The 12,903-nt window shown below is 42.6% G+C and overlaps 1 protein-coding gene across 1 annotated transcript in view; it reads right to left on the reverse strand.

Moving 5' to 3' along the window:
• PAPPA (pappalysin 1) overlaps positions 1-12,903 on the reverse strand; it is a 245,348-nt gene that overhangs the window by 93,359 nt on the left and 139,086 nt on the right. Inside the window, exon 10 of the mRNA XM_058302490.2 lies at positions 7,560-7,753. Coding sequence (XP_058158473.1) covers positions 7,560-7,753 — 194 coding nt within the window. The remainder of the gene's footprint in view (positions 1-7,559; positions 7,754-12,903) is intronic.

The raw sequence follows: 12,903 nt of genomic DNA on the forward strand, positions 1-12,903 counted from the left end.
GTATCAGATTCATTTCATAACAGACAGGAGATTTTGCGTTTCAGGGATGTTGTCGAATCAAAGTCAAATCTTAATTAAGTGACTCAAAACTAAGAGACTCTCAAAATCTCCCTCTGCTCTGATTTCTGTATTAAAAATAAATAAATAAAACCCACCCTTTGTTCCTAATTGAAACATTTAGTTGATAAAACTTCAAAGGTAGAGGTTCATATTTCTTTAAAATTCTGTCAGTTCCTACCAGAAGGAAAGTCGTGTTTTGGGATCAATTGTGTCATCATTGACAATCACTTATGATAGGGATGCTATTATTCACAGTGAAGAAGCTGGGAGCAAAGAGAACTGGCTTGCCCAGAGTCCCACAGTAGTAAGTGGTTGACCCTAGAACTGGATGCTGGTTGATCTGACTCCAAATCTCATTTTTATTCTTTTAGCACACATCATGTTACATTTTTTAGATTGTATCCCAAGGTCTATCATAGTATCTGGTACTTTTTAGGTTTAAGTAAATACTGAAGAGTGAAGGATGGAGGAAAGACAACAGGGCAGGACAGAAAGTCATGTAGATACCTGTGCTGGAATCCTGCAGCATTCAGAAGATTAAAGTCCCTTCCAGCCAAAAAGCCCCATGACAAATGTGGGGCAGTGATAGCGACCAGCTCAGGGGGCTCCTTTTTTATCCCAATGCTGCTTTCTGCTCTCCTGGGGGATTTTTGGATGCCCCACACTAGCAGGACAGGCTGTAATAGACCATGGTACTTTCTGTTCCGTCTCCTTAGATGACTTGCACATGTGCTCTTGAAATATTATTCAGAAACCACCAGGAGAAAGCAGATCCCTTGAGTATTTGGGAAAACTGCTTGGAATCTCTCTGACATTTCAGCCTGTTCCCTTCCCCTCTCCTTGTTCCACCACCATCAGCAGATGCTGTCCCTTTCTGCCAGTGAGAAGAACTGAATGCTTTGGTGAAGGCAATGGCAAGAAGAGCAGGGAGGGAAGGGGCAGGCCTTAGAGAGGACCTCAGGGCTGGGCCTTGAGTCCGAGATTTCACCCTCTCCTTTGCAAATAATATCATTTAAACGTCATTGAGGAATTGCTTGTCAATGCAAAGTTTCTGAACAAGGCTTCTTTAATGTAATACCAGTAGCCTGGACTAGGCAATGAACATTGTAGTAGAAAGTGTGGCAAAGACAAGGTGGTTTGTCTCCTCTAGACCTGTTTCTCTATTTGGAGAGAGGAGGTGTAAAACCTCCCTGTAGGGATATTTATGAAATGTACAGAAAATAATGGCCTTCAAACCCCTAGCACAGGGTCTGGCACTTAAGAGGAGTTCACAGATGTCACTGCCCTTCTTAAAAGGAATACCCCCACCCCCAGCTTAACATGATTCACAAGCTCCCGTGGCCTACAGGAGAGTCTCAATTCCAAGCAACAGTAGGATTTCCCCACCCATTAGCTCACCTCTCTCAAGTCTCCCCTTATTTCTTACTGGCCTTTATTTTGGATATGCTGTTCATACATACTCTACTGTTGTTGTTTTCTCTCTCTCCTTCTCTCCCCTCCCACCCACACCCTTGTCTTTGCTTCTGCTTTCCCCTCTCTGACCTCCTCCTTCCATCACCTCCCCTGTCCTGTCCTCCAGCTTATCCTTCCAGTTGCAGCTTAGCAATCACTTCCCCAGGTACTAACTCCCCAAGGATCCCCTGTCTGAGCACTTTCTACAGGCTATCATAAGACTTCTTACACTTAGGTCCAGAGAGCCTGGCAGATGTCTGGTCCTTGCTTTGGACACAAGGATGAAGAAGACACAGATGAATGGTCCTTGTTCCCTACACTCAGACTTGGCAGCCAGGAAGAAAAAGTGCAGGTCTTTTGATTCTTCTGTTACTGACATTTCAAGGATTCATGTGTACAGCACATGGCTTGTCACATAACTGTAAACTGAGCAGTTTCCTCTTTCAACTACAATTGTCCGATTTGTGCTTTTCTTCCTTTTTCTCCCATACCCCAGAAATAATTAGGCACCCCCTTCCCCAAATCTAAGAAATCTTCTTCATACTCAGGAGTATGTGTTTCTCACATATTTCCAGACACATTTTAAAAGATGCTGGAGATCGTAATGCTTAAGCTAAACCTAAAAGAATGAATGCCTAAAAGTGGACATCTAAGTGGCATGGCAGGAACGGTGGGGGCAATATTAAGGGTCCTGGAGAGAGGGGACCCTTTCTTGTTGTTCCTTAAATGCAAAACACAACAGCAGCTCCCCTAGGTTGTCACACATTAGTCAGGGAAGCAGGCATGAGTGCCCTCACCCAGTATCTGGGCTCCTGCTTTGAACACAGCACCCTTCGTTCTGGTTCTGCCCCTTACAGCTGTGAGCCCTGGAACAAGCCACTCAGCTCTCTGAGTGAGAATACTGATTCCTACTTTAGTAGGATCATTAGAAGGATTCAGGGAATTTGGGGTAGAGTCTGGCTGAACTTGGTAAAGGTTATTTGTATAATAGGACTTTCTGAAAGTGGGCAAAGGGTGTTTCCATCTCTATACACTGACTCTCACCCTTGTTGGCTGAGTAAGCTGAGAGCAGTGTGGTTTCTTCCTGAGGGAAACTCCCTCTGAATGTCACACTCTTGGGTCTTTGGCTACTATTTGCAGTGGGATACATCCCTCCAATGCAAGAGTAATCTCCTTGAGGGCAGCAAAAGGACCAGAAATTTTGGAGTTTCCCAAAATGCCTGGTACAGTTCTGAGTAAGCAGAGGACACTTGCTAACAAGACCATGTTTAACCCAATCAAACATTGACTGAGCTTATGTCAGGTGTGGGTGACTGTGGCCAACTCTGGGATGCAGATGTGGAGCAGGTCCCTGATGTGAATGAGGAGGGGAATTAACTTTTGCACTACCCAGTCAATGAGAAAACCTGGTGCTAAGCCATATGTCTATATTTAATCCCTTAATCCCCACAACATAGATACTATCATTCCCACTTTCCAGAAGAGGAAAACAAGCTTCCCAGGGGAGTGACTTGCTCAAGATTCCCAAATTAGAAGCTCAGCTCAGGGGACAAAGTTGGATATGCACAAGTTCCTCTTCACCTGTGAATGCCCATGCTCTCTACCTCCTCACAGGCCTTAGTAGAGAACTCCAACATATTTCTGTTTAATTGCTCAAACAAATAAGTGAATTCATGCATACATTGTAGTAGAAGGTGAATTCTAATTTGTATTATAATAGAGGCGCAAGTTATTAAGTCCATCCTAAGGAACCAGTAATAGCAACTCAAAGTGAGGTAGCAAAGGACCGGCATGCCCAATAATGGGCTGATGGAACCAATTGCAAGAGAAGTAGAGATGCCTAGATCTCACCTGTCTTCTAGTGTGGGAATCTCCTATCTTCCCTCACCAGCTCAGCTGGAACGGCTCTAGTGGTGGAGAGTTTGCTCTATCACAATGCCACTCCATCCCACTGTGGATGGTTCTCATTCTTAGAAAGGTTTTCTTTACTTTGACTCTGGCAGCTATTGCTCTGGAAATGCTTAGTCCATGTTTTACCCCCAAAGAATTAACCAAGTAAATTGCTTGGTTGACTGAAGGTCTGAAATCCCCAGGAGAGTACTGTACATTCCAATAGTCGCTTGGTATTTCCATTTCCTCCTGAGGTCATTACAGAAGGAGGCAGATGCCTGTTTGGATAAGAAGAAATAAGCTTTGGTAGACATTCTGGGGGTAAAAGGGGGCTGAAAGAATATCTGCATCTCATTTTAGCAGCCTTTGGTGTAAAGTACTAGAGAAATGCAAAGCATGGAGACAAAATAAGAACGAGACGAGATCTTTGCAAGCACTTAAAGCCAAAACATTTCCAAGGTTCCCAGAAGAGAGATCACTTAATTCTTTTAGTTCATTTCCATTTTTTTTGTTCTGTCTCAGGAACTTCTTGATTCCAGCTGGTCCAAGAAGGTGCATGGCCAAAATATCCTAAGAATGCCTCTTATTATAGGATGTTCAGCCCAATTTGTAGAACGAGGAAGTTTTGATATTTCTGATAACGTTTGGCTCTGAGACTCAATGTTCAGAATGGAGTAGCTTGGCCTTAACCAAATTTGGGAATCTTGTTTGTGGAGAATGGAAGAGAGAGATTGGAAACCATCAGATGTGATGAGCTTATCCAAAACCGAAACTGAAATTTTAATCAATATTCTAGACTAATATGGCACTAATAAAGCAGAATGGGCTTTGCCTCTTCAGAGTAGTTGCTGTGAAAGCCTGCAAACTTATTCCGTCAGGACTGCTCCTCTTGATAGACATTTCCACTCCTTTTAAGTCTTGTATAATGACAAGATCAGAACTGGTGAGATCTAGGCATCTCTACTTCCCTTGCAATTGGTTCCATCAGCCCATTATTGGGCATGCCAGTCCTTTGCTACCTCACTTTGGTTTCTTCCACAGGCTCTAGCACATGACTCCAATAAACACCTGCATTTATCATTTTTACAGCATCAGGGAAAGGCAGAGAGTGGAACAAAACTGGTTTATAAAGAGGAAATGAGAATAACTGTGGTTGTTCCAACATTTATCACATTAACAGAGTGTCCCAGTCAACTCAAAGGGATCATGGAATACCACCACTTTGCAAGGAGTGGGCAGTGACTACGGATTGGCTGGATGAGGAGTCAAGTCCCTCATGGGTTCTGAGTAGTGATACCTAACACTGTGCATTTTTTGTTTGTTTCCCAGTGAAGTTTCTAGGAATCCAGTTACGTCCAACTTTGGGATGCGATCTCCTGTTTCTAAGCTCCCATTGTCATCTTCCATGAGAGTCTTTTAATCCTGGATCCTCCATGTTTGGGCTGAGATTTTGGGGAAGCCACTCCAAAGTCTCCCCAAGGAAGACAATAATTCTTATCCTGAACAATGGCGGCGATTGGCCAGAAGGTGGGTCTCAGGGGCCAGCACAGTGACTGGTGCATGTGGGACCTCCACCACTGTTCGTCCCACCCACCCCCACTGTCCACTATCTTCTTTGGTGCTCATTTTCTGGATCTATGCTGCTATGTGGCTATTTGGGGATGCATTTTCATTTACATGAGAGAGAGAGAGACAGAGAGAGAGAGAGAGAATTGGCACTGGGGGAAGGTGCATCTTCTCACCTGATTCCTAAGCCCAATGTCTAAGAGCCTCCCAGGCCCTCCTCTTAAGCCATCAGCATACTCACTGATGACCCTGACAGGGTGAAAATTAACCAGCAGCCTCCTCTAATCATCGTACAAGGTGATGAAGGCCACGATTACACTTCCTCCTCCTCCTCCGTTGTGGGAAGAGAGCAATGTTTCCACTCCCGGAAAAGCCTTTCCTCAGCATCTCGCAGGCTTTGTGTGTGTGAACCTGGATGCATGTGCATGTGCAGGTGCACGTGTGTATCCTGGGGGAGGGAGCTTGTGGATAGCTTCCAGGCATTTGCTTTCAGATGAGGAATTTGGGAGACTTTTGTCCTGCTGCCCTCAAGGCCGCTTGGGCCTTCCTCCGGCCTGCACACATGTTCCCTCCCCTTGACCCTGTATTCTCCAGTGAGCTGATCTCATTACGGCAAATTTAGTTACAGCTGAAGTCTCCTTGTAACAAAGATTATGTCCAAGCCCAGAGTAATGGAACCTAGTCGATTTCATTAAAATAAAATTGGTTACAATGAATAATTCAATAGGATGATTTTGTTTCCTCATCTCCTCTTTGTAGATCGAAGAGCTAGTATTTATAATGATTTTTTAAATTGGATTTTTGTTTAGGAAGATATAATCACCCATAACTCCTGACAGCCCTCCTCCTTACAAGACTGGAATAATTGCCACTACTAAGGCCCCTTTTCAAATGTTAAGACTGGAAATTCTTTTTCTCCTTTTCTCACATTAGTAGCAATAACCTTTGGGTGGCTTTTAAGCACAGCTGCTACCTCCACTCTTGCTCAGTGAGATTCTGAGAGTGTTAATAATTCCCTTGTTTGAATGATATTTTTAACCGAATAATAATAATAATAATAATAATAAGCATTTCTAGGAACTGGATGTTAGAGTTAAATATGGAATTCTGGGTTCCACTGACAACCCGCCCTGTTCCTGAAGCAGGACATTCTGCGTGGTAGAGTATTTGCTCTCGGTGTTGTTCCTCTGCTTGCAGCAGTGTGTGCGCTAATTGCATGTCTTTGTGTACGTGTGTATCTGTGTGTCTGTGTGTGTATTGGCCATATAGAATCAATTTCCCAAGCACCCAGTCTTATCTAGTCCTTGTGGTTGAAGACGAGGACACCAAAAGGAATAAAACTCAAATCTGTATTCAAAGAACTAGCAGTCTAATTGGGAAGCCAGACAGACAGATAATTAGAGTTCAATGTGACAAGTGTATGCACCGATAAGTGCAGCAAGTACAGAGGTGGCAGGGGATGGGGTGGGGAGGATGAACTCTAGTCATTCCTTCCTTCATTCATTCATTCACCAGACTGACCCTATATCTGAGAAACATCAGGAAATGCCATGTTCCCATTCCTTTCTGCTCTCCTCAAGGCAGTCAGAAAAAAATGCAAATGAATAAAGGAACTACTGAGTGTAAATACAAGCAAACAGATGAGTGAAAAAAATGATCAAAATGAATATTATAGCTAATAAATGAGGTGGATCCACCTAGTACCTCACCTAGTGATTCTTCACTGGGCCACAAGAGGAAGTCAAATCTCTCTTTTACCTACAAACCAGACCTACCCCACTGACCCTGGATCAGGGAAGCAATATTAGAGAGTGATGGCTCATCTGTAAGGCCAGAAGTTGGGCTGGCCTCAGAAATGGCCACTAGGCCAGGCGTTTGGAAGCACTGAGTCGTGTCTCTGGGAAATAGGAGTCTCAGAAGAAGGCAGGTGCTTGCTCAGTAGGATAATTGGAAAGGGGTCTCTGGGGACAGCATGGCCATCCCTAGAATCACATGGGCTCTGGTGGCTTCAACAATCTCACTCCCTCAACTAGGCTGGCAGACCCCTAGGGAAGAATCAACGAACAAAAATAGTGCATTAGGGGACTGAGGAGTGAGTCACAGCTTCTCAGAGTTGGGAAGTCCTTTGGGAATCTCCAAGCTGACTAACCCCTATTTTAAAGATAGAAAGAAATGAAGCTCAGAGAGGTGAGGAAACTAGTCCGAGGCCACACAGTAATGTAATGGTAGAGTTGCCATTAGCTCACAGGAGAACAGCCCCACAAAATGGAACTCTCCAAAAAAGAATTTATTCTTACACTACTGAATTCCAGTGGCATATCCAAAATGGAGGTCTTCTCAAAAATTTGAATTATAATAGGTGGAAAAATAAAAGGACAATCATTACTCATACAATATTGAGGATCACTCCCTTGACCATTTCATATAAATCCCTGACAAATGGTACCTATGGGCCCTGGTATTACTTTCAGCTAAAGATATGCTCAAGTCATTATGTCCAATGACACTGCCCTTGCAGTGGGCAGCTTTGAGGTGCATAGTAGTGATTGAGAATATCTGCAGGAAATATCACACACAGGCAAGGATCTTACCTGGGATGCTGCTGGTTGGCCAATGATGACCCAGCCTGGGCACTGTTGGTCTTGATGGGATACTGAAGCATTGGATGCCCATTGATCAAGAAATCCTTGGGGTGTGTAGACACCACAGTCCTTAATGCTAGTTTTTTGTTCAAACTCCTCACATACCCCATCACCATCATGGAAATAGCACCGGCTGGGCTCATCTGCAGGAGATGAACATAGAAGGGGAGAAAGTAGATAGATATTTATTCTTTGGCCTCTGATGTCATTCATTAGCAGCTGTGGATTCAGAATCAGTGAAACCAAAACTGTCAGGTTATCACCTCTAGATATTAGAAGTTTACACACACTTCCACCCTCAATGACCCAAGCGAGACTCCTGTGAGGAAGGTGTTTTTATTTTAATTATTATTTTAATCTTCTAGATAAGGACATTGAGATCCCACATGCCTTTAATAACTTGCCCAAGGTCACAGAGTATGTTAATGCTAGCTCCAGGTCTCCAACTCAGGCTTTCACCGTCTAAGCTTTGAGTACATTACCTGACACCACAACACTTCAAGTCACAAACTGTGGTTTAGTTAACTCCGAAGAGGACTTCGGTGTCACAGAAAGAAAGAACTCACACACAAGAGAAACTGGCTGCAGTCCCGGCCCTGCAATGAAACTGCTCTGCTACTTTAGACCAGTTACTTTCCCTCTCTGGATTCAATCGTCAGTTCAGAGGAGGGGATTAGAGTACTGGATCTCCAGGAGCCTTTCCTCTGTAATGTTGTAGGCGTATAAAGTCTGTCAGATACCCTAGAAGTTTCAGTTAAAGGTCAAGTGAGTTCTCAATATCCCATGTAATTCAGATCACAGCAAGGGTCTCTACTGGGGACCTTATAAAACTGCAGCTGGCTGCAATGATCCTCACTTCGCTGCAAGAACAAAGATCCCAGCAGCACAGAGCTAGCCTGGTGCCATCAAAGCAGGTACAAATTATGCATGTTTCTTCATTCTTCAACACAGAACAATACCAGGAGAAACCTGGGTGTGGCCAGTCAAAAGATATCACTTTGCCCATCTTTTAATAATCTAATATCAGCTATTCCATGCCATTTTCCCAACTTTTTAAGGCAAAGCAAAATACTCCTTTCCCTGTGGGCTCCTATTTTATAAAGATTCTCATCTTATCACACTGTGCTGCTGTAATGTCTGCATGTTGCAGACTGTGAGCTCCTTGAAATCCAGTCTCCGGCCAATGTCATAGAGTGGCTAAATGATTTATCATCCAAATTGGTGTACTTTAGAAGTGATAGTCATGCTATTAAACATTATATCCAGGAAATAGACACATATAGTGGGAAAATATGAATATTCTAGGCAAATCAAAACATACAGCCACTGTAACTATTTTTGCTTGATCTAGGATATTCTTCCTTATTTGTTCCAAAATAATGGAGTGAAGCCTTAGAGATGGTACTGAATTTAGAGCCAAAGACCAGGCTTTGGATTCTGTCCCTTATATTAGCTCTGTAACTGTGCATGGCTAGCTTTACTTCTCAGTCTCTGGTTTCCCCTAATGTTATCATAAAGCAGAAATGATAACCCCCATCAGAATAACCTCTCAGGACAGCTATAGAACTCTCCTAGGAAATGGATGTAAAAGTGCTTTGTATATTCTAAAATAATCAAGACAAAAAAGATCTTCTTCTTCTAAAATAATCAAGACAAAAAAGATCTAAAAGATCTTCTTTATTCCTAAGTGATTGTATTGAATCAGCTTGTGAAATCAGTACTCACTCGAAACAGTTTCAATCAACCTTCTCCCAACTAGAAAGAGCCTGGGTCAAGTAGAAATAAGACTTGGATTTCTCTGATGCTGACTATCTGAAAAAGGAGTCATTGAATTCAGGGGCAGCAGAATGTTGAGCCCTTTCCAAGCTCCAAAATCCCTTGTTTATTTCTGCAAACAGTTTACATAGTGCAATACTATCAAAAGAGCCAGAATAAATCAATTCATTATAATTCAATTATTTAATGATGGGTTTGAGCCAGCTGAGGACTCCAGTGACCAGTAGCATGCTTGGCAGTTCAAGCGTGGAAGGAATACAGGCTCAGCATTTCGCAGTAGCTCCAATGTCTTGGTGCGTGTGGCCAACTTACATATAATAAAACCTAGACCCAATCCAAGAGTGACCAGCCATAAATCCAGACTTCACTCTTCAGAAAGCCAATAAAGGAAACTGCAAAGAGCAAAAGTTTTACTGTCAGGAGAACCTGGTTTCAAATTCTAGCTTTGCCATCTCTAAGCTGTGGGGGACTTTGATAAAACAACCCAATCTCTCTGAGCTTCATTTTCTTCATCTCCTCAGAAATGGAGATAATAATACTTAACTCAGTGTTGTTGCAGTGCTCAAATGAGGTTACACGGAGAATGCCAGTCCCTTCACCCATTTTACCTAATGGACAACTGAGAGCAAGAAGAGGCAAGGAGCTTGCTTCCAGGTCACAGAGAATTGGTGGCAGGGCTTGGCCATTTTATACCTAGTGAAGTGGCCCTCCCCTACTAGGCAGTACCTCCAGAATGATGAAAAGCTCTGCATTTTAAGGGTAAGATCATGGGGTTGCCTGCTCTTGGTACCACTGTTCTCTTCCTCTAATATGAAGATGAATGGGTGAGATTATAATAAGATCATATAAGATCTATTCTCTAAGATGACATGATTCATTTCCTCAGCAGAGAAACCTCGCAGAGTGACAGGAATTAGGGCTAGAGTTCTCATGAAGGCTAATTTCTTCCTCATTATGTCGATGATCTCAAACAAATCTGCCTACCTGGAATCAGCAGAACCTGTGAATTGAGGACAGGGGGAGAAAGAGGTAGGTAGGTAGGTAGATAGATAGATAGGTAGGTAGATAGATAGATAATGATAGGCAAGCTGAGATAAAAATTAGAAGGAAGAAATGCCTTGTGACCCCCACCCCTCATTCTGCTGACAAAGCTATTGTGAATCTCTCTTTTGAATAAGACCCTTGGACTCTGCTATTCAGTTTCTCTTGTCACTAGTGTCCTGGGGCCCTTCAGCTACATCTGTCAGTCTTCATCTGGGGAATACTCTCTCCCTCTCTACTCCCATTGCCCCAAGCACTGAAAAGAACAGGGTGAGGAATGGAATACAAATGTGTGGCCAGGAAAAACAAAGGCAGCAACAACAAAACAATAAAACAAAACTGGTCTTCCTGTTTTTATTACATCAATTTACTTGGTGCTTCTTAACTGCTTTATGCTGGGAGCTGAGCAATTTGTAATGAAAAGAGTTTAAAGTAAATGCCAGGGTCAAACAATTACCTTGTCTCCCTTCCATACACAAGCTACATTCCTATGAGAGAGCATTGTAAAGACTGTGTATTTGTGTGTGTCTGTATACACTCTCACACACGCATGCTCTTTGGATAAATGAATGACTAAAATTCAGCATCTCTAATACACATATTCTTTTGTCCTAAGAGAGTTTACCCTCTTCACCCTTTGAAAGCTTCTTTAGACTAGGCTTTAGGGTGAAAGAAAAGAGGTTGAGATACCCATGGTAAACTGCACTGGACAGTCTGATTTCTCCATCACAGTCCATCTTCTCCCAGTATGAGAAATTGCCCTCATTTCAGGTTCAGTCCCTTTCACGCGGTGCTACTTTTAGAAAACTGCTCTATCTGGCTTGATGTGGGTGGGGCAGCATTAACCAAGTCTGTCTTCTCCAGTTGAGACTTCATCTGCAGAAACTTTCATTTCCTTTTGGAAGAAATGACCTCAGCTCCAAGAGCCAGAGGCAGATGGGCTCTGTAAGTGGACAGACACAGCTGATGTGCCTTTCACTGACTTCATTTTCAATGGGGAAATGCCATACCTCTGCCTTTCTGAGCCATTTTTGGGAAGGAATCTATTTGTGATAGGCAAAGATGTTAGCCCCATTTTGGGTGAGAGCTATTGTTAAGAGCTTTTGTCCTTGATGTCAAAGACCCTGGGTTCAAGCTACCGATTTCCCCTGATTACTGGGTAATCTTAGGTGAGTTATTTCCCCTCTCTGTGCTGTAGCAGCTTCCCCTTTATGAAATGGAAACAAAATGACCATTTAGACTGCCTTAACAAGGTGTGGGATATGCTCAAATAGCATAATATACTAAGAGATGGGAACATGATACAGGTTTTAAAGGCACAGGACCTATTATTAACAATGATGATACTGGGGTGAGGGAGGGGTGAGAGTGGAAGTCTTCTTAATTAAAGATTCTACTTTTATCTACCCAGCCCTAAATTTTAAAGAATCTTGAAGGATAGAAATGATTGAAGAGGGTACATGGGTTAGTCTCAATAAAAATAACAACAACAACAAAAAAGGCAAAAACTTAAAGATTGTATGTATTTAGGGTGGAACTATTTCAATCCACTTGGGGTACTAATTAACTTTGACTGGAAATTTTGATTGGTAATTTATGTCTTCACTGGAATCCATGAGGTGAATGAGTGAGAGAAATACCTAAAGAGCCCATTACTGGAAAAACGATGATGAACCACTTATGTCAGCTCCGTACAAGATCTTAGGACAGTCTGCACTAGGAACCTTGCCTCCACACTAACTCTCACCAATTTAAGGATCTTGATGATGGAATAAACATAAGTTATTTTTCTTCTGCAAAAATGAACTTAAGTCAATGTGTTCTTCAAATGAGGCCAGAAATAATCTTTCTTCTTCGGGATAATAGGACAATTTAGGGAATTTGGGCTGTGAGTCTTCCACTCCAAATACAAATCTGATCACGCCGCTTCATTGCATATAAGTTTTTTATAGATCTCCACTGCTTATAGGAAAAGATCATTTTCCTTGCTTGGCATACAAAATCCTTCAAACCTGGCCTCTTCCAGTGGTTTCCTAAACCAGTCATTCCATTTCATTCTCTCATGCCTTTGCAAGGGTTGTTTCCTCTGCCTAGAACATATCTTACTTCTTTGACTTTGCTAACTCTGAATGGTTCTTCAAGATTCAGTGAAAGTGTCTCCTCTAGCAAGTCTTCCCTATCCATCATCCCCTTTCCCTGATTCCCACCCTAGTTGGTTTAAGTGATCTTCCTCTGTGTTCTCACCATCCCCAGATTCCCTCTATTATAGTTTTCTTTTCAGTCTGTCTATGGGCTGGTGTCCCCTACCAGGAAGTGAGAATTTCTGGGAACAAAATCACTGAGTCCTTCATATCTGCATTCCCAATTCATACTATAGCACTTACAATGAAAGAAGTGCCCAATAAATGATTGTGAAGTATATGAGTGGATGAATAACAAAAGAAAGTTAACAAACGCCTTATCTTTAATTCCAGTT

This window comes from Dasypus novemcinctus, chromosome 8 (assembly GCF_030445035.2).
Source record: "Dasypus novemcinctus isolate mDasNov1 chromosome 8, mDasNov1.1.hap2, whole genome shotgun sequence".
Taxonomy (NCBI): Eukaryota; Metazoa; Chordata; class Mammalia; order Cingulata; family Dasypodidae; genus Dasypus; species Dasypus novemcinctus.